The 24,831-nt window shown below is 36.6% G+C and overlaps 1 protein-coding gene and 1 long non-coding RNA gene across 5 annotated transcripts in view; both read right to left on the bottom strand.

Annotated features, from left to right (window-relative positions):
- Positions 1-420: 420 nt before the first annotated feature.
- On the bottom strand, positions 421-3,875 carry LOC130569121 (uncharacterized). The gene is made up of 4 exons (XR_008964790.1): positions 2,525-3,875; positions 2,333-2,404; positions 1,878-2,032; positions 421-1,540 (listed from the first exon to the last, which is right to left on the bottom strand). It is a non-coding gene; the product is annotated as an uncharacterized LOC130569121 (long non-coding RNA).
- Positions 3,876-13,885: 10,010 nt separating this feature from the next.
- Positions 13,886-24,831, bottom strand: part of cyth1b (cytohesin 1b) — a 49,063-nt gene continuing 38,117 nt past the window's right edge. For 3 of the 4 annotated variants that reach the window (XM_057358426.1, XM_057358425.1, XM_057358427.1), the window contains exons 3-13: positions 22,901-22,965; positions 21,555-21,621; positions 21,031-21,149; positions 19,249-19,329; positions 19,040-19,152; positions 18,727-18,875; positions 18,515-18,627; positions 15,990-16,068; positions 15,798-15,869; positions 15,343-15,497; positions 13,886-15,005 (exon numbers count right to left, since the gene is read on the bottom strand). In XM_057358426.1, coding sequence (XP_057214409.1) covers positions 14,927-15,005; positions 15,343-15,497; positions 15,798-15,869; positions 15,990-16,068; positions 18,515-18,627; positions 18,727-18,875; positions 19,040-19,152; positions 19,249-19,329; positions 21,031-21,149; positions 21,555-21,621; positions 22,901-22,965 — 1,092 coding nt within the window. In that variant the 3' untranslated portion in view covers positions 13,886-14,926. The remainder of the gene's footprint in view (positions 15,006-15,342; positions 15,498-15,797; positions 15,870-15,989; positions 16,069-18,514; positions 18,628-18,726; positions 18,876-19,039; positions 19,153-19,248; positions 19,330-21,030; positions 21,150-21,554; positions 21,622-22,900; positions 22,966-24,831) is intronic. The other variant, XM_057358424.1, reaches the window with a different exon arrangement.

Consider the following 24,831-nt stretch of genomic DNA (forward strand, 5'->3'; position numbering starts at 1 on the left):
CATTGGTAGCCAAACAACAAAGCCATGCATTTGATATTCAGGGAGTGATGTGATATAGAAGAAGAATGCACTGTTAATTGCTTTGTTGAATGTCTTTTAAAAGCATAAATATACGTTTAAGCAGTGACTCAACATTTTTAAGAGGACTTTTAAAAAGCATCCCATGAACTAGAAAATGAACATAAAACTCCAATTAGTGACTCATGTCACATGGCATTTAAAACTGCACGGATGAGCTTCTGATTCTGCAGCAAACTCCCAAGAAATATACTTGGAAACCACACCCAGATTCAACATCCCAGGCAATATTACACAAGAAACCACAAATTAACGAAACATTGAGGGATAAAATGAAAAACAGAATTTAGTTTGCCTGTTATGAGTAGGAAATATCACAACATTTAATATTTAGCAGCTCAATAAGCTTAAGATATCAACTTTATTTTAAGCACAAGATTACACAGCAATGGAGAAATAAACTTAACAGGCAAAAACCTTTTCTTTACTCCATACTTTTGCACAAAGTATATTTTGACATTAAAAAATAAAAACAAACTATATGTTTAAATATGTACAGCATTGATACATTAGTAATTGAGAGACTTAAATTATCAGTGCATATAAGAAAAAAGTGTGTGTGTTTTGTTTTGTTTGGGGGGGGCTTACATATACATTAATTTAAGAAATACATTTAAAGGTGGCAAAATACAAAACCTAAGAAAAATAAACGTTTAAATCAGTAGTTCGATTCTGTAACAGCGTTTACATTGTTTCATAAATATGAAGCATACTAAAGATATTTTTTCAATTTTCACAGTCTTTCAAGGCCACCTATGAGATAAGTGAAGAGCGGTACAGAACTACTCTTAAATAACTGTTTAAGCCAAATAAACAGAACCAAAATTAAACTATAATTTTCAATTCATGGATCAGAAAAACACTCATTACAGCGGTGTTAATTATCACACGGGAGTGGGACAAAATGACAAACTTTGGCAAATTTAAAAACAAAAAAATAAATGTACAAACACGATGCCGTCAGACAGTCTCTAACAAACCAGGGACCAAGCCTTCCCAGAAATTTACATAGCAGTGTAAAAATAGGTGCACATGAAGCATTTGTATATGTATCAAAGCACAAAGAGAAACAGTCGTGTCTGCAGCAAGCTTATAAAAGGTTAATGAGATGCCACATTCACTCAGACCTGCTGATTTGTGATGATGTGCACGAGTATTCTTTCCATGTGCAGTTCTTGAAAGCATTAAACGTATAATTGTAACGCAACTTCGCAGAATACTTGCTCTGATAAACTTCAAAACTCAAGGTCATTCCTGAGAAAAACGGTCCGATCCAACGTTATGGCTTTCGCGTTTCATTTGCCCTTTTCCTTCTTCAGGTCCATGTACAAAGATCCTGTTCATGGCCTTGAATATCCATGTTCAAATACAGTATAAGAGGTCCTACTGTCTCTTCAAAGATGAGGCTTTCTTTTTCCGGGCAGCAAGCATTTCATAGAAAGGATCTCTGCTTATGGCAGCCCTGAAAAACACAGAAAAAGTACACGTGTTATAGCTCAAAAAATGCAGCATGTTTAGATCATTAAAAAACATTTAGCTGAATCTAGGGCTCCAATTATTATGATAATCAATATATCTGTTAATTACTGAATGTAATTATTGCGTGTCTGATGATGAAACGATTAATCAGATATTCTACAAACAAAGCGAAATATGTTCTATACATTCGTTGCAAAGAGTATTAGGTCACAAAGTGTTGAGGTCACAAAATAACGTGAAAAGCATCTAGAAAGTACAACATTAAACAAATCCTCAGATTTTTGGAATCTTTAGAAATGTCTGGCTGTGTAAGAACCTACTTGATGCTGTTCATCCACTCCTCCTTCTCCTCTGTGGTCGGGGCTGAGATGCGGTAGAAGGTGTGATTTCCCTCCACAACCCGTCCGTCTGCTTCGGTTTTACACGCTTTTATGACCTGATCCTTGTTGTCAGGGATGAAGAGTTCAAAGCAATTCTGGGCAAAGAGAAAATGAAGAGGTTTATACGGAGTCAAATCACTCCAAGTACTGTTATGACGTCAAGCTTTCATGGTTAAAGACATTTTTGAAAAAACAGCAGGAATGTCATCGCAACTATAAACTCCCAGAAGGGATTTTTTCATGGAAACTATCAGGTACATTTCCAGAAAAGCACCACCACTACAAATAATAAAACGCAGTCATTCATGTCAATCTCACTACTTCATCACTGGATCACTGGCCTTGTAAGAAATTCATGAGAGCATAAGATGAAGATGAGAGGAAAGAGATCTTACTGGCTTCTTGGAGTCCTCCACTTCCCTAATACTGAGATTTTCCAGAGGAATGATCCCTCTTGGCTCTTTATCCTTTTAACAGAGCAAATCAAACACGTTACGGTGGTAAACACAAAAGATGGCTTATATTTGACATAGTGCCGGCATGAAATCCATTCATCCATTTAACATCACCAAAACAGGTTAACATACCGTGGTGTACTCAAAGTAATAGAGACAGTTGTCCGTCAAAATGAACCATCTCCTCTTCCACGTTTTCACACGTCCCCCTGTGGGTCAGATACAAGCATACTGATGATGTCATTGTTTAGAAAGCGTATTGGTAACTCTGATGAATTTGGAGAGCAGAGACACGTTTGCAAGATGAAGACTGATGCAGAGCAGCAGACAGACACATGTACGCTCACATTAGCAGATGGATGGCACAAAATTCGTCTCACCTAAACACACCCCATTAGCATACATGTTAAGAAACCCACTGAATCAGATGTTAGTGAGTACATTAGTAAGAAAATAAAGTGTTTCTGTAGCTCAGCTGGTAGAGAATGGCACTAGCAACGACAATGTCATAGAGAAGGCACATAATGATAAACTGTATGGCTTTGATGTGCTTTAAAGTGATCGTTCACCCAGAAATGAAAATGTCAAACTTGTGAGCACAAAAGATGATATTTTGAAGAATGTTGTTAACTGACACCCATTGACTTGCATTGGTTTTGTGTTCATACAATAGAGGAGAATGGGGAGCGATATTGTTCAGCTACCAACATTCTTCAAAATATCTTCTTTTGTGTTCTGCAGAAGGTTTGAAATGAGGGTAAATAAATTATGACCGAATTTCATTTTAGGGTGAACTATCCCTTTAAGTCGTTTCGTAAGTTTCCAAATGATTCTTTTTCGTCGTCTTCGTGGTAAGAGCAAAAGTAACAAGAGAACAAAAACATTTTGTAAAAAATTAGTGTTCTTCACCGATAAATAAATATCTATGTCAATCTTTTATTGCCTAGAAAACAAAATGCAAGTTATCAAATAGCTTTAAAAAAAAAAACTCATCTCACAAACAATTTTGCTTACATTAAGGTTTCCACTCTTCCAGTTTTCTTGCTTATTTGTTTTATTAAGTTCTATCAAAATGTACAAATCAATAAGCGAGCACATTTGCGTCCATAGCATGTGAAGACTGGAGAGCTGCATTACTTCAACTGATCACACGGGTGCAGCAGAGACCAATGAAACATCCCAAGTTTAACTAACACCGTCGACTCCATGGCAACGCAGAAAGCGGACCGTAAGTGTCTCACAAACATCACAAGCCCATTGTGAGCGCAGCACAACAACGCAGCAAATGTCAAACCAGTTCAAATGAACAAACAATGACTCAGACGTAAAACCATTTTCATTTTTATGAAATGAAATATCTGTTAAATGAAACAAAGAAAAGGTGCAAATGAAGAAAGCACAAAGCAACTGGAAGCATACAGCAGCTTAATAGACTAGCTAAAGAAAACCAGTGTACATACCTCCTGAAGAAACACAAACGTCAAACCAAACAAACAAACGTGGAAGAAAGAAAACAAAAGGAAATTAAATATCAAAACAAAGGCTGTGGTAAAATACTTGTGTGTCTGTGTGAGTGCATGAGGCTGGTCTAAAGCTTTAAAGATCTGTGATGTGAGCAGCATGTGGATACATAAGAAGGTTTGTGTCAGCCATTTTACATTAGCTTTGGGATATGAGACTATTGGGTTTCACACTGCATGACAGCAGCGATAAATGGGTAGTTGGCGAATAAATCGTACATGTGTCCTATGGTGTGACAGCAAAATAAAATAAAAAAAACAGTTTATTTGTAATATTACATTGTTGTATATAATTCATATTTATATTTATCATATAAAACAGCTTAAGAGAGATTTATTTTCATTGTTTTTTTCTACATTTTGCCGTCACACCATAGAACAAATTTGCATATTAGTCTGTCAACTACCCATATACAGTTAGGCTCTATTGACAACATCTATGAAATGCTTGTAATTACCACAAAATGATGACTTTACGTCTTAAAAATGAAAGTCTGTACAGTAATGCACTTACAATATATCAGGACTGTCAAACGATTAATCGCATTCAAAATAAACGTTTGCGTTTACATAATATATGTCTGTGTACTGTGCATATTCATTTGCATTTACAAACATACACATGCATACATAGATTGAAGAAAAATGTAAAAATGAATAAACATTTATATATATTTTTAATTATTGGTCAATATAAATAAATACATGTAAATATTTCCTAAATATGTATACGTGTATGTGTTTATAAATACTGTACACAATTAATATAACATATAGCCTATATATAGACATACAGTATATTATGTAAACACAAACTTTTATTCTGGATGTGATTAATCGCGATTAATCGCTTGACAGCCCTACAATAAGTATTTATAGGGCATGCAAAAAAAAATGCTAGTTATGTCAGCAAAAAATGGTAATGGCATGTTTTCCATAATAGAAGAAAGCAGATGACGTGAAACTATCCCAGAGCATAGTACGATTTTTTTTCCAGTGTGCTCTTAAGTTTCTTTACAGTGGTTTATACTCATTAATAAAACCTTTAAATTCAACACTTATTATAATAATATCAGAGCCACATTTAGGGCTCAATGCCTTTTCAATATCCACTTCGACATCAGATACGTGAACTACTCCGCCAGTTTATAAGGCAGCCACCCTTCGGGTCCGGGGTTGAACAGAAGACGTTGTGTCGTGAGGTTTTCCGTACGTCTTCGGTATCTTGAAGGGCTCATTTTTTTTTTGTACATCTTGGCGGGTTCTTCATCCATCTTAATGGGTATTGTTTGTATACGATCAGGCGTGTACATCGTGTAATATTGGGGCGTATATTAATCCTTGAGACGTTGTTGCTTAGTCGCTCAGTCCGTGATATTCTCGTGTCGTGGAACGTTGGTTTGTGCAATTCATGATGATGTTTGTGCGTACCGTACTCTATGTGTTCTCTATCCATTTGATGCTCCAGTTATACTGTTTTGACCTTTGACTCTGCGGGTTTCGGCAATCTCCATCATCTTGCCTGTCATGCCTATGATTCGCTGTGTGCTTGTCCTTCACCGGTTTGGGTTGTGCCGGCTTTGTGTTCAACAGTGATGTATTGGAAGGGTACTAACACGTTCTGTCCAGACATGAAGAGCGATGAACAGCAAACACAAGCAAATGTTCAAGAATGTGCAAAAAGTGCATGAAACCATTCTTGTTTTGACATCCAGACTCTCATCACTTACATTTTGGACTGTCCAAAAAACTGCATACGAATCAGTAATTCATCAATACATATGTGGTATCAGACTACATACCTGTGGTAAAACCCATATTGCATTGACAGTACGCTGGGCGAAGGGCTTCCATCATATCGGTGAATCTTTCTGAGCTTCGCCGCGTACCGAAAGACTCCAAGAAACTGTCTGGATGTTGCATAGGACAGTTAGATCAGGTATTGACTTCATCGATCTGGTGTTGTATCAATTAATTCTGATGAAATCTATATACCCTCTATTTCACTGAGAAGGATGCACCAGAGGATTGAGGTTCTGTAAATTCGTGAAGCTCCTACAAAGGGATGAATGACCTGAAGTATTGAAGTCTGTCCTGGATAAAGCACATGTGAATTTCATTTGGTGTCAGGCTCAAAAAATGTGGTATAGTTTTGGTGCATTAAAGATAGAGCGACATAAGTCACCAACAAGTAGATGGGTAGTGTAAGTACGTGCATTTGTACAAACTACGGGTCGTTGTGGCCGACGTGAAAGTAGCTGGTTATCGAAATGCACTTTGTTAACGGCTTATAACTGCCGCTCGATTTGCCAATCTAGAATCAAGGACCAGAACTGACCGTTTTCTAATGTAAATTTAACCACTGCAAGGTAATACTGCTGCTCTTGTTCTGTGGTCTAAGAATAGCATGTATAAAAGATTTAAATGAAATTTGTGCAGATTTGGCTGCTGTCAATACCAGAAAATTGTGCAAAACAAGAAAACAATCGAGTGAAATCGATACGGTACTGCAAATACACCATAGCAAGCAATAACACCGACAGTACTGTACGTGTCACTGAATAACACGTCTACCATTGCGAAAACTTGTACAGTTCACGGCGTGAACTGGGAATTACGGCTGTGATCCTCATCCCAGACGTCTCAGATGGGCATTAAATCTCATGGGGGGATTAGCACCGGGATTACGGATCGTGTGTAACTGGCCTTTTCTTCAGTGAGAAAATGGGGCATGTCAATATCATCAATGATCTGTGAATGCATTAACCCACTTTGGGGGTCCGTCCATTAAGCTCTGCACTCCTACGCTCTTTCATCCAGTCTGGCTGTGCCGTAGCAACACTTCAGTGTGTGTGTGTGTGAGCTCAGGATTCCCTATTGATTTTCCTCAGGTGACACGGAGGATAATGTGCTTGCATTTATGTGGGTGTGCATTTGGAGTGTAGCGGTATTGACTGGTGTAAGGAATTACACATGAAAACATACAAGAGAGTCTTAAAGTCTTAAAATTTGGTTATTTTAAGAAAAACTGATANCATCCCTTCTCCATTTGTTGGATATTATTGCTTCTGGTTTGTATATTTTAATTTTCAGAAATAGTACAATGTAGTCTTTTTGTCACATCCATATCACATGAATTTTTCTCTCTTTCAAAATAGAAAACCTGTGCTTAGACTGATATTTTTTTCTATTGTCTGGAGTCAGGGGTTCAGTAAAATCATCAGGGGTTCAGTAAAATCATTAGGGGTTCAGTAAAATATAAACAGATGATTCAATATATTGAACATATGATTCAATATAAATACATTCTCTGAGAATTTGTGTTTCAAGTTTTGACCGAAAATGTCCCATCCATAATGCTGGAATTGCCCATGTGTGCGAATCAAACCCATGACTTTTACGCTTCTAATTGGTGATTGTTTTGAAGATCGGTGGACAGTCTAATGACTCATGACAAACAAGAAACCCTTAAACAACTATGACTAAACATAAAAACTGTCATTGATTGTTTAGGTAACATCATACAGTATTAAGAATCAGGGGCGTAAACTTTTGCCCTGGGCTATTTTTAGAAACTCTGTTATTATTCTTTAGTGTGAACTTTATGTTAACATTTCTTTAGTGAAATAACTTGCTCAGGGCAGGACTAAATAAAAAATTTCAAAAATCCTCTTATTTTTCCAAAAGTTTCAGCTTTTTCCAGATTCTGCAAGGGGTGTGTAAACTTTTGAGCACAACTGTACACCTATAAGTTAATGATGGTTTTGCGTGCACGAGGAAGTCCCCAGGAATTATGTTTTGGAGTATTCCTGGCAGTTGTGTTACCTGATTCAAAACTTCAGTCAACAAGATCACTACCTCAGGCCTGGGTGGCTTCTCTTGTCAGTTATTAAAAGTGGTTGCATGTTTATTAATAGAACATGAGTTAGGTTATTGTAAAAAATAAGTTGTTGTTTTATGAGTATGGTGAACCAGTGATGCGGAACTGCTTTAAAACTATTTAGGGTGTTGCTTGTAAGTGACACTTTTAACAGACGCTACACCTTTTTAAACTCGTATAACAATGTCACCTGAGCTGAAACAGCGGAATTGGAACGCAGCAGTTTGCTGACGCCTTTGGTTACATCATGACATCACAGGATACAAAAATGAGTGATAAGAAAATAAAGGTTTTCCTTGAAATGATGTCCTTTTCTTTGCTGGCATATAGTATTATTTTGAATACTAGAAGTCATTTGAAGCCAGTTTCCAGTATTATGTAGTGTTTCTGTGATAATCATCCTGATCAAATATTTAAAATGTTCTCATTTCTTATTTCCTAGGGTTGTGGTATTATGTCGGAAGAAGAGACCGCCCGTGTCTCACTCTTATTGGCTCCCCAAATTTCGGGTATCGCTCTGTGCACAGAGATCTGGAGGCTCAGATTGCCATAGTAACGGAGAATGAGGAACTTCAGGTCCAGCTGCAACAGGTTTGACATCATCTGTGGTTCCAGTTAATGACGAATTATGATTTCGAAATAATTTGGTTTTTGTATTTTGATTCGGTCTCTTGATTCCTGGTCAGTTGGAGCATTCAGTGGTTAAAATAAAATATTTCATTGGATGATAAAACCCCATCTGCTCTATATTGGGGTCCTGATCACCCTGTCGGGGTTCATCTTTAAATAATGAATGCAGACTGTACATTATTACTGTACATGAATACTTAACAATTTAATAAATGCACATGAAATATTGATTTATTTAATTAGGTGAGAAGAAAAAGACTGCAGTCATTTGGGACGCGTGAATTGGTGTAGAAAATTAGGCGTCTAGAAAACTAGTTAATTATACTATTTAGCAGTCATGGTACGAACATATTTTCCGCATGATGTCACAACGGACCAAACAAAGTCAAGTATTTCACTAATAGGCGTGTAATAATATGTGATATTCAAAAGGGACTCTTTGTCCTTTTCATACCTTCAATTGAATTACATGTAAAGATTAAATTGAAGCCATTTATCTTTACCGCTTGTTCTGGGAACTTTTATATAGGTCACAATAAAGTCTGAATAACTGAGAATGTGATTCATTTTTATAGTTTTATACTGCGAGATTCCGATAATCCACCCTTATCAGGTGGTGAAAGATCAGATCAGGTAATATTAGAACTACAGAAACCTTTACAGAACTAACAGAATGTGAGGTGACGTAACATACATCTACAGTACATCACATAGACAGATATGTATTTTAACATGTTTCAAAACTCTGCACACGTGAAATCTTGTTTTCTGTTTTCTTTAGGAACAGGAGATGTTGTATCAAAGATCTACAGAAGTTTCAAGGTCAACGTTTAATCAGCCTGACCGATATGTTAAGTTATGGGTTAAACTGGTTACTCCACTTATCAAAAACTTCTTCTGAGAGACTGGAGGACGGGGTTGACACATCTCTCACTATCTGAGGAAGGTTGGTTGCTGCAATACCTCTAAAACTACTTGTAATCCTTTGCTGTAGAAAACCAGACATTCTACAGTTAAGGTTAAGTGAAAGCTTACACGGATGACATTTTTTGTTTTCTAGCCCTCATGTTGTTCTAAACATGCCATTTCTTATTTTGTTGAAAGTCGATGGTGACCAGAGTCAACAAAGCATCATAAAAAATGATCCTCAAATTCAACTAAAAATTCCTTTGAACTTCATAATAAACGAAATTGAATGAAATGTGGGTGAGAAAATGATTAGACTTTTTATATTTGGGTTATTATTTCCTTGGTAATGGGGTTGATGCTATTATGTCCGTTTTAGTTCTGTGAAGCATAAATGAGCTTTTTACATGAAGCGCTTTCAGGGTCGAAGCCTGAAACAAAAAAATCAGCATTCAGCATTTTATTCCAATTCTGAACGGATGACTTGGCGCTCTTGCGCTTAGTATAGTCAGACTTTCCCCGAAGATGGCTATGCAAACCTCAGTCCATCAGACAGCGGGTTCTTAAGAATTCACATTGTCACTCCAGTGGTTCCTGCATCCCAAATCCTCATCACACAACCCAATGTGGAGTTAGCATGGCCAGACCACAGCATAATCCTAACCACTGAGATGTTCGGCACAGACTGCTCAGCAGATTACAGCCGCACTGCCTGTGACCTCCACAAACCCTTCAGAACTAACATCTGGAGTCTGTAACGCACGTTTTTCTCTTTGCTTCTACGATTCGTCCACTTTACTTCATGTGATTGCTAACATGCTCTGTATCTCTCATGCTAAATGTCTGGATTTGTATATTTCTTATTTATTTATTTATACAGTATTATTGTTTGAAGAGGTTATTTGCAAAAACAGAAAAAATCATGTTTTTATTGTGCATTCCAATGAATATCAATTAAACTTGAGTTAAATAAAGCTAACTGACACAATAAAACACAACAAAAACATAACTTAATAAAATCATGATTTAAAAAAAACGGATTTATTTGTTTTTGGAAATAAACTCATCATTTTTTTATTTTTCCCTTTACGCTTTTAGATCAAACTGGGCAATTGTGTAAATATGCAAAACAAACAAACAAATAAGTAAAACTTATATAAAAGGCATTTGCCATAAATGTCACCTGGCAAGAAAAAAGTAACGTTTTTGTTGTGTTTGCATCACTCATCGTGTGATTTTAGTTTCTTCCTATATTATCTTTTTGGAATCTGAGAAATCCCCATTTCCGATCGTTTCAATCGAGGTAATTAGGATTTGGGAAAATTATCAATGTAAAAAGAAACCTACATAACACGAGTTGCTAACTAAAAGAAATGCTTTCTACCACAACAGCAAATTATGGCAATCCAACATTGTAAACAAACAGTTCAACTTTCAATGAAAGATAATTTTACTTTCTTCTGTAAGTGCTCGGTCTGCCCCCTTGTGATTATTCAAGTACACTACAATGGGAACCATTGAATTCTTATTATATTTTGCCTCAATGTTTGGCAGAGAAAAATGAATTGTACCATATTTGCAAGCTCCACTTATATCCTCTACAGACAATGTGGAAAAAAGTATTTTTCATCAAATATAAATATATAAAGTATACTGTAGAAAGGTTTTTGATTTTGATGATGTATGTTTAAAATCTGACTAAATATAAATTTAATACAAATTAGGATTTACCGCCTATTATCTGTATGCTGAAAGGCATCCATTCATCTTTTTTGTGTGTTCGCAGATTAATGGTCCAGATGAAGGCGAGCCCACGCTTGTGTATTTTACAGTATACACAGCCGTTTGTAAATATTCACAGTTTACTGGCAGTCTACGAGGATGGATTGAAAAGCATGCCTGGCCTTGCAGCTATCAGCTCATTGAGTCTATTAGCGACCATTTGACTTTTCAACTTCTTTGTCACTCATGTCAAGCAACATACATGAGCTGCTCAGTAGAATATTTACTGCAGGGTCATGTGACTGACATGTATTTACAAACAGTATGGCAGATATGAACCCTTGGTTTGATGTGCAGTGCATCTAATGTAAGTGATCATAACATTTATTGTACCTGTTTTACTTAATTTAACATTTTGTTTGGTGTCTTGTCACTGGACTAATCTTTAATCTGTTCTACAAAACCCCAACCCGTAATAGTTTTTTTTAACCTTGTTATCTTTTGTTGGGAATATCAGACGTTACTTCATATGAAAGACACAGTAAGTGAGAATAAAGTTCATCTCAGGGGGCTCTGAAGTGCACATGAACACACATTTCAGCAAGTTCACCTTTAGTTACCTCATTCTTATTTAAAATATTAATATTTTCTGAGATTTCATTTTTTCCCTGGTTATGGACAGACCATCTGCCTTGACTCTCCATTCCTTATAAAGCTTGTCTTTATAACTGCACATTTGCTCCCCTGGAGGATTTTGTTTTATATTAAAATGAGCAATCAGATTTCATGAATTATTACTGGAACTTGGATTTTAAAAGATTCAGATCCTGACCAGACTTTTCCCTTAAAACAAAATGCCTGCAATGTACTAGAGAACCTCTGAATTCAGTTGTAGCATTTTCATGACTGTGTTACGTTGCCCTTAGCTGGAATATGTCTTATTTCAACATCACTTCCAGAGCTTGTTTGAAAAAGTTGAGGTGCTGTGTTGGTTTTAAATAAGAATGACAAATGATAAGAAAGAAAGCCTTAAAGGTATAAAACAGATGTGTTAAAAACAACACATTTTGTGATCAGTTAATGACAACACTTTCATGTGGTACAAACAATGTGTTAAAATGAATGCATCCATTTTAAGAGTGTATGTGTTATTACGCACAAGTCTCCTACCAAACTGAAAAAATACTCTGTACTTTAAGGTTTATTTTGCCAATGTAATGTACAAATGTTTTTAAGAATAAAAAGTCTAACATGTGGCTGAGTAAATTTATGTCACATGGGAATGTGTGGATGTACTGTATGTTGTTTAAACGAATTCACTTGTTTTTGGTCAAGTTAGAACAAACCATATCTGACATGACAAAGTTGCACTTATGTGTTAAATTAAAATCAACACATAGCGTGTTAAAATCTAATCAACACATAACATGTTAAAATATAATCAACACAATCAACACATAACATGTTAAAATATAATCAACACATAATGTGTTAAAATATAATCAATCTACACAATGTTTTTTTATTAAAATCAACACATAATGTGTTAAAATATAATCAACACATCATGTGTTAAAATATAATCAATCTACACAATGTTTTTTTATTAAAATCAACACAAAATGTGTTAAAATATAATCAACACATAGCCCCGGTTTCACAGACAAGGCTTAAGGCTAGTCCCAGACTAAAAGGAATTTTGAGCTGTCTTAACTGAAAATATCTTGCCCTGACATATCTTAAAATATGTAAGTGCCATTGTTTTGTCTCAAGATGCAAATCGGTTATGTTGTTTCTAAGGCATTTTCATAAAAGCGACTTCGGCTAAGTCTTGTCTATGAACCGGGCCTGTGTGTTGATTTTGTGTTGATTGATTATATTTTAACACATTTTGTGTTGATTATATTTTAACACATTATGGCCCGGTTTCACAGACAAGGCTTAAGACTAGTCCCAGACTAAAATGAATGTGTGACCTGTCTTAACTGAATATAACTTGCCCAGGAATATCTTAAACTATATCAGTGCCATTGTTTTGTCTCAAGATGCACACCAGTAACGTATTCTTCCAAGGCATTTTCATAAAAGTGACATAAATAGCTTAATTCAACTAAGGCATAGTCCTGGCTTAAGCTAAGCCGTGTCTGTGAAACCGGGCCATAATGTGTTAAAATATAATCATAATCAACACAATGTTTTTTTATTAAAATCAACACAAAATGTGTTAAAATATAATCAACACAAAATGTGTTAAAATATAATCTACACAATGTTTTATTACAATCAACACAAAATGTGTTAAATTAAAACCAACACAAAATGTGTTAAATTAAAACCAACACAAAATGTGTTAAATTGTCATGTCATTCCAAACCTGTATGACTTTCTTTTCAGAACACAACAGAAGATATTTTGAAGAACATTGGTAGCCAAACAACAAAGCCATGCATTTGATATTCAGGGAGTGATGTGATATAGAAGAAGAATGCACTGTTAATTGCTTTGTTGAATGTCTTTTAAAAGCATAAATATACGTTTAAGCAGTGACTTTTTTAAGAGGACTTTTAAAAAGCATCCCATGAACTAGAAAATGAACATAAAACTCCAATTAGTGACTCATGTCACATGGCATTTAAAACTGCACGGATGAGCTTCTGATTCTGCAGCAAACTCCCAAGAAATATACTTGGAAACCACACCCAGATTCAACATCCCAGGCAATATTACACAAGAAACCACAAATTAACGAAACATTGAGGGATAAAATGAAAAACAGAATTTAGTTTGCCTGTTATGAGTAGGAAATATCACAACATTTAATATTTAGCAGCTCAATAAGCTTAAGATATCAACTTTATTTTAAGCACAAGATTACACAGCAATGGAGAAATAAACTTAACAGGCAAAAACCTTTTCTTTACTCCATACTTTTGCACAAAGTATATTTTGACATTAAAAAATAAAAACAAACTATATGTTTAAATATGTACAGCATTGATACATTAGTAATTGAGAGACTTAAATTATCAGTGCATATAAGAAAAAAGTGTGTGTGTTTTGTTTTGTTTGGGGGGGGCTTACATATACATTAATTTAAGAAATACATTTAAAGGTGGCAAAATACAAAACCTAAGAAAAATAAACGTTTAAATCAGTAGTTCGATTCTGTAACAGCGTTTACATTGTTTCATAAATATGAAGCATACTAAAGATATTTTTTCAATTTTCACAGTCTTTCAAGGCCACCTATGAGATAAGTGAAGAGCGGTACAGCACTACTCTTAAATAACTGTTTAAGCCAAATAAACAGCACCAAAATTAAACTATAATTTTCAATTCATGGATCAGAAAAACACTCATTACAGCGGTGTTAATTATCACACGGGAGTGGGACAAAATGACAAACTTTGGCAAATTTAAAAACAAAAAAATAAATGTACAAACACGATGCCGTCAGACAGTCTCTAACAAACCAGGGACCAAGCCTTCCCAGAAATTTACATAGCAGTGTAAAAATAGGTGCACATGAAGCATTTGTATATGTATCAAAGCACAAAGAGAAACAGTCGTGTCTGCAGCAAGCTTATAAAAGGTTAATGAGATGCCACATTCACTCAGACCTGCTGATTTGTGATGATGTGCACGAGTATTCTTTCCATGTGCAGTTCTTGAAAGCATTAAACGTATAATTGTAACGCAACTTCGCAGAATACTTGCTCTGATAAACTTCAAAACTCAAGGTCATTCCTGAGAAAAACGGTCCGATCCAACGTTATGGCTTTCGCGTTTCATTTGCCCTTTTCCTTCTTCAGGTCCATGTACAAAGATCCTGTTCATGGCCTTGAATATCCATGTTCAAATACAGTATAAGAGGTCCTACTGTCTCTTCAAAGATGAGGCTTTCTTTTTCCGGGCAGCAAGCATTTCATAGAAAGGATCTCTGCTTATGGCAGCCCTGAAAAACACAGAAAAAGTACACGTGTTATAGCTCAAAAAATGCAGCATGTTTAGATCATTAAAAAACATTTAGCTGAATCTAGGGCTCCAATTATTATGATAATCAATATATCTGTTAATTACTGAATGTAATTATTGCGTGTCTGATGATGAAACGATTAATCAGATCTTCTTCAAACAATGCGAAATATGTTCTATACATTCGTTGCAAAGAGTATTAGGTCACAAAGTGTTGAGGTCACAAAATAACGTGAAAAGCATCTAGAAAGTACAACATTAAACAAATCCTCAGATTTTTGGAATCTTTAGAAATGTCTGGCTGTGTAAGAACCTACTTGATGCTGTTCATCCACTCCTCCTTCTCCTCTGTGGTCGGGGCTGAGATGCGGTAGAAGGTGTGATTTCCCTCCACAACCCGTCCGTCTGCTTCGGTTTTACACGCTTTTATGACCTGATCCTTGTTGTCAGGGATGAAGAGTTCAAAGCAATTCTGGGCAAAGAGAAAATGAAGAGGTTTATACGGAGTCAAATCACTCCAAGTACTGTTATGACGTCAAGCTTTCATGGTTAAAGACATTTTTGAAAAAACAGCAGGAATGTCATCGCAACTATAAACTCCCAGAAGGGATTTTTTCATGGAAACTATCAGGTACATTTCCAGAAAAGCACCACCACTACAAATAATAAAACGCAGTCATTCATGTCAATCTCACTACTTCATCACTGGATCACTGGCCTTGTAAGAAATTCATGAGAGCATAAGATGAAGATGAGAGGAAAGAGATCTTACTGGCTTCTTGGAGTCCTCCACTTCCCTAATACTGAGATTTTCCAGAGGAATGATCCCTCTTGGCTCTTTATCCTTTTAACAGAGCAAATCAAACACGTTACGGTGGTAAACACAAAAGATGGCTTATATTTGACATAGTGCCGGCATGAAATCCATTCATCCATTTAACATCACCAAAACAGGTTAACATACCGTGGTGTACTCAAAGTAATAGAGACAGTTGTCCGTCAAAATGAACCATCTCCTCTTCCACGTTTTCACACGTCCCCCTGTGGGTCAGATACAAGCATACTGATGATGTCATTGTTTAGAAAGCGTATTGGTAACTCTGATGAATTTGGAGAGCAGAGACACGTTTGCAAGATGAAGACTGATGCAGAGCAGCAGACAGACACATGTACGCTCACATTAGCAGATGGATGGCACAAAATTCGTCTCACCTAAACACACCCCATTAGCATACATGTTAAGAAACCCACTGAATCAGATGTTAGTGAGTACATTAGTAAGAAAATAAAGTGTTTCTGTAGCTCAGCTGGTAGAGAATGGCACTAGCAACGACAATGTCATAGAGAAGGCACATAATGATAAACTGTATGGCTTTGATGTGCTTTAAAGTGATCGTTCACCCAGAAATGAAAATGTCAAACTTGTGAGCACAAAAGATGATATTTTGAAGAATGTTGTTAACTGACACCCATTGACTTGCATTGGTTTTGTGTTCATACAATAGAGGAGAATGGGGAGCGATATTGTTCAGCTACCAACATTCTTCAAAATATCTTCTTTTGTGTTCTGCAGAAGGTTTGAAATGAGGGTGAATAAATTATGACCGAATTTCATTTTAGGGTGAACTATCCCTTTAAGTCGTTTCGTAAGTTTCCAAATGATTCTTTTTCGTCGTCTTCGTGGTAAGAGCAAAAGTAACAAGAGAACAAAAACATTTTGTAAAAAATTAGTGTTCTTCACCGATAAATAAATATCTATGTCAATCTTTTATTGCCTAGAAAACAAAATGCAAGTTATCAAATAGCTTTAAAAAAAAAAACTCATCTCACAAACAATTTTGCTTACATTAAGGTTTCCACTCTTCCAGTTTTCTTGCTTATTTGTTTTATTAAGTTCTATCAAAATGTACAAATCAATAAGCGAGCACATTTGCGTCCATAGCATGTGAAGACTGGAGAGCTGCATTACTTCAACTGATCACACGGGTGCAGCAGAGACCAATGAAACATCCCAAGTTTAACTAACACCGTCGACTCCATGGCAACGCAGAAAGCGGACCGTAAGTGTCTCACAAACATCACAAGCCCATTGTGAGCGCAGCACAACAACGCAGCAAATGTCAAACCAGTTCAAATGAACAAACAATGACTCAGACGTAAAACCATTTTCATTTTTATGAAATGAAATATCTGTTAAATGAAACAAAGAAAAGGTGCAAATGAAGAAAGCACAAAGCAACTGGAAGCATACAGCAGCTTAATAGACTAGCTAAAGAAAACCAGTGTACATACCTCCTGAAGAAACACAAACGTCAAACCAAACAAACAAACGTGGAAGAAAGAAAACAAAAGGAAATTAAATATCAAAACAAAGGCTGTGGTAAAATACTTGTGTGTCTGTGTGAGTGCATGAGGCTGGTCTAAAGCTTTAAAGATCTGTGATGTGAGCAGCATGTGGATACATAAGAAGGTTTGTGTCAGCCATTTTACATTAGCTTTGGGATATGAGACTATTGGGTTTCACACTGCATGACAGCAGCGATAAATGGGTAGTTGGCGAATAAATCGTACATGTGTCCTATGGTGTGACAGCAAAATAAAATAAAAAAAACAGTTTATTTGTAATATTACATTGTTGTATATAATTCATATTTATATTTATCATATAAAACAGCTTAAGAGAGATTTATTTTCATTGTTTTTTTCTACATTTTGCCGTCACACCATAGAACAAATTTGCATATTAGTCTGTCAACTACCCATATACAGTTAGGCTCTATTGACAACATCTATGAAATGCTTGTAATTACCACAAAATGATGACTTTACGTCTTAAAAATGAAAGTCTGTACAGTAATGCACTTACAATATATCAGGACTGTCAAACGATTAATCGCATTCAAAATAAACGTTTGCGTTTACATAATATATGTCTGTGTACTGTGCATATTCATTTGCATTTACAAACATACACATGCATACATAGATTGAAGAAAAATGTAAAAATGAATAAACATTTATATATATTTTTAATTATTGGTCAATATAAATAAATACATGTAAATATTTCCTAAATATGTATACGTGTATGTGTTTATAAATACTGTACACAATTAATATAACATATAGCCTATATATAGACATACAGTATATTATGTAAACACAAACTTTTATTCTGGATGTGATTAATCGCGATTAATCGCTTGACAGCCCTACAATAAGTATTTATAGGGCATGCAAAAAAAAATGCTAGTTATGTCAGCAAAAAATGGTAATGGCATGTTTTCCATAATAGAAGAAAGCAGATGACGTGAAACTATCCCAGAGCATAGTACGATTTTTTTTCCAGTGTGCTCTTAAGTTTCTTTACAGTGGTTTATACTCATTAATAAAACCTTTAAATTCAACACTTATTATAATAATATCAGAGCCACATTTAGGGCTCAATGCCTTTTCAATATCCACCAATCAGATACGTGAACTCACTCACCCAGTTTAAGCAGCCAACCCTCGCGGTCCGGGTTGAAGAACGTGTGCGTGAGGTCATTTCCGTCGTCTTCGGGTATCTTGAAGGGCTCATTTTTAATGCTTTCATACAAATTCTGCGGGGTAAATGAACATTTCATCATCTAATGCAACATGTGTTTTGATACATTCAAGTGTCCCAGTGTATCTGTTTTTGATCCGTTTTAGATACTGACCCTGAGCAGGTCTTCCGGCAGATCTCCCCCATCATTGATGCCCCTGTTCATGCCTATGAATCTCTCCGCTGATGGCTTGTCCTTCACGTTTGGGTTGTGCAGGCTTGTGTTCAACATGATGATTGCGAAGGAAAGTACGTAACACGTATCTGTCCAGAAATGAGAGCGATGAACCAACAGCAACAAATGTTCAAAGAATGTGCATAAAAGTGCATGAATACCACTTCTTGTACACCAACTCTCACAATTACATTTTGGACTGTACCAAGAATCATAAAAGTTCACTGCAATACAAGTTATTCAACATACATACCTGTGGACTGAAAGACGCCAGGATTGCATTGACAGTAACGCTGGGCGAAGGCTTCCATCATACGATCGATCTTCTGAGCTTCGCCCGGTAACCGAAAACTCCAAAGAAACTGTCTGGATGTTGCATACGGACAATTAAACAGTATTAGATCAGTCTGGTGTTGTATCACATTAAATTCTGATGAAATCTATGAAACCACATCTATTCACCTGAGGGCCTGCACCAGGTTGAGGTCTGTAAATTCGTGAAGCTCCACAAAGGCATGAAGAACCTGAATATTGAAGTCGTCCCTGGAATAAAGACAACATTGAATTCATTTGTGTCAGCTCAAAAAATGTGGTATAATGTGCATTAAAATAAAGCAATAAGTCCCAACAAGCAGTGGGTTAAAGTGCATTTGATAACAACTACGGGTGTTGTGGCACGACGTGAAGTAGCTGTTATAAAATGCACTTGTAACGGCTTATAACTCCGCTCGACCAATCAGAATCAAGGACCAGAACTGACCGTTTTCTAATGTAAATTTAACCACTGCAAGGTAATACTGCTGCTCTTGTTCTGTGGTCTAAGAATAGCATGTATAAAAGATTTAAATGAAATTTGTGCAGATTTGGCTGCTGTCAATACCAGAAAATTGTGCAAAACAAGAAAACAATCGAGTGAAATCGATACGGTACTGCAAATACACCATAGCAAGCAATAACACCGACAGTACTGTACGTGTCACTGAATAACACGTCTACCATTGCGAAAACTTGTACAGTTCACGGCGTGAACTGGGAATTACGGCTGTGATCCTCATCCCAGACGTCTCAGATGGGCATTAAATCTCATGGGGGGATTAGCACCGGGTTTACGGATCGTGTGTAACTGGCCTTTTCTTCAGTGAGAAAATGGGGCATGTCAATATCATCAATGATCTGTGAATGCATTAACCCACTTTGGGGGTCCGTCCATTAAGCTCTGCACTCCTACGCTCTTTCATCCAGTCTGGCTGTGCCGGAGCAACACTTCAGTGTGTGTGTGTGTGAGCTCAGGATTCCCTATTGATTTTCCTCAGGTGACACGGAGGATAATGTGCTTGCATTTATGTGGGTGTGCATTTGGAGTGTAGCGGTATTGACTGGTGTAAGGAATTACACATGAAAACATACAAGAGAGTCTTAAAGTCTTAAAATTTGGTTATTTTAAGAAAAACTGATATGAAACGTATATGTCTGATTGAAATGAAACAAAACACAGCACGCCCAAAATTCTTTTAAGCCCAAATATTTGTATCTGTGAAACTCAAAATGAGACTTTTTTTTTAAAGAACTGTCATGCATGTTTCCATCCACAACAATGCATTCAAATGTATGCAAGGCTTCAAGACTTCAGAAAAATATAACCCACAAGTATTACTGACTTCTTTTATGTTGTTTTGTCCTTTCTGGAGCTTAACAGATGCAGTCACTATGAAAACTGCTATATGGAAAAGAAGTGTATGAAGAAAAAAATAAAATCACTTTTCATTTTTTACAGGAAAAAAGGATACAGTTTAGAAAAACAAAGTATGCAAGTAAATCATGACACAACTTTTACTTTTGGGTGAACTATTCCTTTAATATTGCTGCAATGGTGCAGGGAGGAAAATATATCCACCATACTGCATACATATACCTTCCGTTGCCTCGATAGGTCCCCGATGGCCTGGCACGGACATTGAATTTCAGTCCATCAATAAATGTGTAAGCCGACCCTTAATGCTAAACCCAAAGCTTTCATACGGACACAAGTCATCCTCATACAGTAATGGCTTTCGGCGAACACAAGCTTATCATCGATGATGTCATCCTCCCTTGAGCTCTGATTCTAGATATAGCAAAATCCCAAATATGTTTAACTTCCACTTCAACTACCATCTAATCTTACTGGTTAGCGGTTAATAATAGATTCACGGGCGCTGGTTTTGGGTCACATAAAATCAAAGCATCCCTATTCCTGTCATTTACCTTTCACCCAGATAATCTCCGATGGCTGTCTTGTTGAGGCCCTCACCCTTGTAAAGAAATTGGGCAATATCTTCACAAGTGTTCTTCAGCAATTCGTTTTCTATGAGGAACCGAATCCCCTGCGAGAGAAAAAAGTAAAGATACAGCAAATAAAAAAAACTTTATGTACAGCATTACCAGATCCTGCTTTCACCGTATTTCTGCCTATATTTTCACATGCATTTTGTTCAAGTAGAGTCCTTAAAAGCCTAGATTCTCTGCTCTACTCTCTTCCCGCTATCTGAACTTTAACCCGTGTGTCTGGATCTGTAATTTTAATTTGTCGTGGTTGCGTGATGCTTAACAATACTTGAATGCTTATAATACTGTGTGCACCCACACAAGATCAAAGGTGTAAAAATGCAAAATGAGAACCCATTTTCTGTAATAGGAGTCACTTCAATACAACCACAGCGGAAAATAGCTCAAAGAGAGAAAATGTCAGAAATGGTTTTATGGACCCTACAAAATAAAAGCTCGCTTACCTTTTTGGGATCCATATTAAATTTCTTGCGGCCCATGGCCATCTGCTTACTCCGCTGCATATTTACTCTGTGAACAAGATGAGGGATTCATTTCATTTCTTTATTCGTTTGATAGTCGCTTCGAATAAATCACACATTCCACATTTGTGGGCAGTATGTTGAACCCGTCAGTGTTGCAAGCATCATACGCAGAAGATGACAAGCATTTCTGCGATCTCAGAATACAACTGAAGCAAGAAAAGGAGGCTGACATCACATACGGTTTGCACAACTTAAATTCCTGTCAGAGCTTCTGTGATGACATCATTACGCATGTCATCAGCTAAATGTGCTCGAGGACGGTGATGTGACATGTCATGTTAAAGGCCACAGCCAGTAAAGAGTCACCCACCGGTGTGCGTTCCACAGAAGCTGTATGACATCATTACCCAATGTGGAGGAATAGATGGGGGGAGGAACAGTGATGACAAAAGAATTTCATAAAAGGGAAGTAATGACATAGAACGAAAATGGCTTTTTTAGATTCAAATGGCCCTCAGAGCGGCCATCCTGTGAAGTGTTCTGCGGGCCCAGTGGACTCATGTAAAATGGATGAACCTCATAGGTTGATTCAGTTTGATGTATATGCTGAAAGTAATTCTGTTTGGTCTGAGAATACGGGTCACTGCAGTCAGTATCAGACTGAATTAAAAGACAGCGTTTCATTTATTCATAATGGTTTTGAATCACTTTATGCAAGTAACAGTTCAAGACGAGACCTGACCCACATGGACGGTTAAGACATTCCCCAAAATTCTTCACACGTCTCAATTTACCCAAATTACACCCCCTTTTACCAAAACAGCTGTACATAATTCACCAGTCTCCCATCCCGCAGGGGGCACTGTCATTAATATTTAAACGGGATGGGAAAGACTGAGTACTGTGTGTGTGTGTAATTCCTCTGTCTGTGCTTAGAAGTAATGGAGAACATGCTTTTGTGTATCGTGTGCGAGCACAGCAGCAAACCAATACAACAGATGAAGTTGGACATCATACTTTTAACACGAAACTGTATTCACTAATCTAACTTTGGTGAGTATAATACATTTAAAAGAATATTCCGTACAAAACTAGATTTCATACACTGGAATCGAGTGCAATGTGAAAGACGGGCTTGAGGGAGGCAGACTGGGATGCGAGTTCGTCTGAATAGCAGTAGTTTGTGTGGTCTAGGTGACATCAGAGGAAAATATATTTTGTTTCCAGAATTTCGAAGGCACGCTTTATAAATTTGGAATAATATACAGTGATAAATCATTCACAGTACAACCATAGCAATGTTGTTATAATAATAATCATCATACCTTTCTTGAGTGGAGCCAAGACTATCGATTTCATTTGTGACCTTCGCTATCTCATCCTTGAGCCGCTGAAAAACATAAAAAGGACAAAAACAAAAGAGTTCATCACAAGGAGAGCTGAAGGTGGAGCTGCCCTCTGCAGAGCACCTTGAAGTCAGTGATGGAAAGCCCTGAATCTAACACAATCAACACACAGAGCATCATAAATATCTAATATGATTATCAAGAGGATGAAACATTCAATCACGGCCCAGCGTGGCACCTGCATCAAATATCAAGATGAAGTGGAATTTGGGAAGGGGAGGAGGGGGAGGGAAGAGGAGCGGATATGAAAGATGAGGAAGAAAAAAGAAGAGAGAAGCTGAGAGAGTGAAAGAGAGGGAGAGACGGGCATTATGCGCGTGTCGTGACGAAATTAAAATTCACTGTGATTTTAAAGGCACTTGTGGAGAAATCTCAGTAAAGATGGGTGGCATTAAATGAACTACAACAAGGAAAAATAAATCTGGAAAAGAAACAACTGAATTGTAAATCACACAGAAGCTGTGGCACAACAGAAAATACATTAGTCTAAACTTTTCAGGATGTTAATATGTTGGTCTAATATAGTTATCTTTATACTGTAGCAGTGTGTGCATTTTTGTGTGAGGTTTATTATGCATAATGCATTTGCACAATGCATGAACAAGGTTATTATAGTTGACTAAAATATTAAAACATTACTGTTAATTCAAATCAAATCAAATCCCAGCCTAAGAATAAAACGAACGTAAATAAATGGAAATGAGAAATGGCTTACATAAGTTTGAGGCAGTAAAATTAATGACCGAAAATAAATAAAAACTCAAACTCAAAAAATGTTAATTTTCTTTCTTTTTAAATGTAATTTTTATAGCAATACAAAAATTTTTTTGAAAGGCAATAACAAAGTGAGACCAAAATTAAGAACAAAAAATACACATGTGAAATCTAACTCAAAATTTTAACTACAAAAAAAACTATTATCAAAACTATAATGACTTTGTGCATATATAAAAAGGTTGTTTGTTCCATTTAGGGAAATCTTAAGTTGTGACCTCTCTGTGAGGCTATACAGCCATACTGGAAGCATGTATAGTCATTGTGTGTCATAACAACACTGCCTGCAATCCATCTTTCTGAAGCAGCTCGGGCACAGATCAATACGACTCATATTGCCAATCCTCCAAAGCACGCGCACGAACACAATGCATGCTGCATTATCAATACGTCCCTCTTATTATGTCACCTGAAAAGGTCAAACAAGTTCCCCTTTAACACCTGACCTTCCTCCGCTATACATTTTCCCTGTGTGTCAATGACCGCACAGATTCACCCTAGGATCGCAGAATAGTCATAAAGGCTTGACCCGGACAAGTGCTCTCGGAGCTCCAGAAAGCAGTGGGTTAAAAAGATCAATGAGCTATAGTGAGGCTAATCCCAGAGGTCTGAGAATCTGGAGATGGAGAAACCCGTGATATTTTAAAAAGTACACCACAACAAAGTGCTTTATATCGTCAATCTTATAAAAGCAGAACATGTGCAAGTGCTTGAAAGCTTTTCACAAGCATTTTGGCCCATCGTGGTGACATTAAACTGTGGTTTGTTTTTACATGTCAGTCAGAAAGCCAAAATGGGCAGGTCTTGCCAATAAATAAGGTACAACGCTTACCAGACTCCTAGGTGATGGTCAAAGGTCTTTCTTTCTGAAACCAGATACAAACTGAAGCGAAAAAGAAACAAGGGCACCATAAATAAAGAGACACGGACTAGATCTCTTTGATATTTCAATAATTTCTCCTAGACATCAATAAGATTAAATGGAGAGCAAATAGAAATGTCTTCTGCGTCTCAGATATTCTCCCGAAAAATTATTTTCTGTAAGTCATACAGGTTTGAAATGACACGAGGGCGAG

Source organism: Triplophysa rosa, linkage group LG18 (genome assembly GCF_024868665.1).
Source record: "Triplophysa rosa linkage group LG18, Trosa_1v2, whole genome shotgun sequence".
Classification (NCBI taxonomy): Eukaryota; Metazoa; Chordata; class Actinopteri; order Cypriniformes; family Nemacheilidae; genus Triplophysa; species Triplophysa rosa.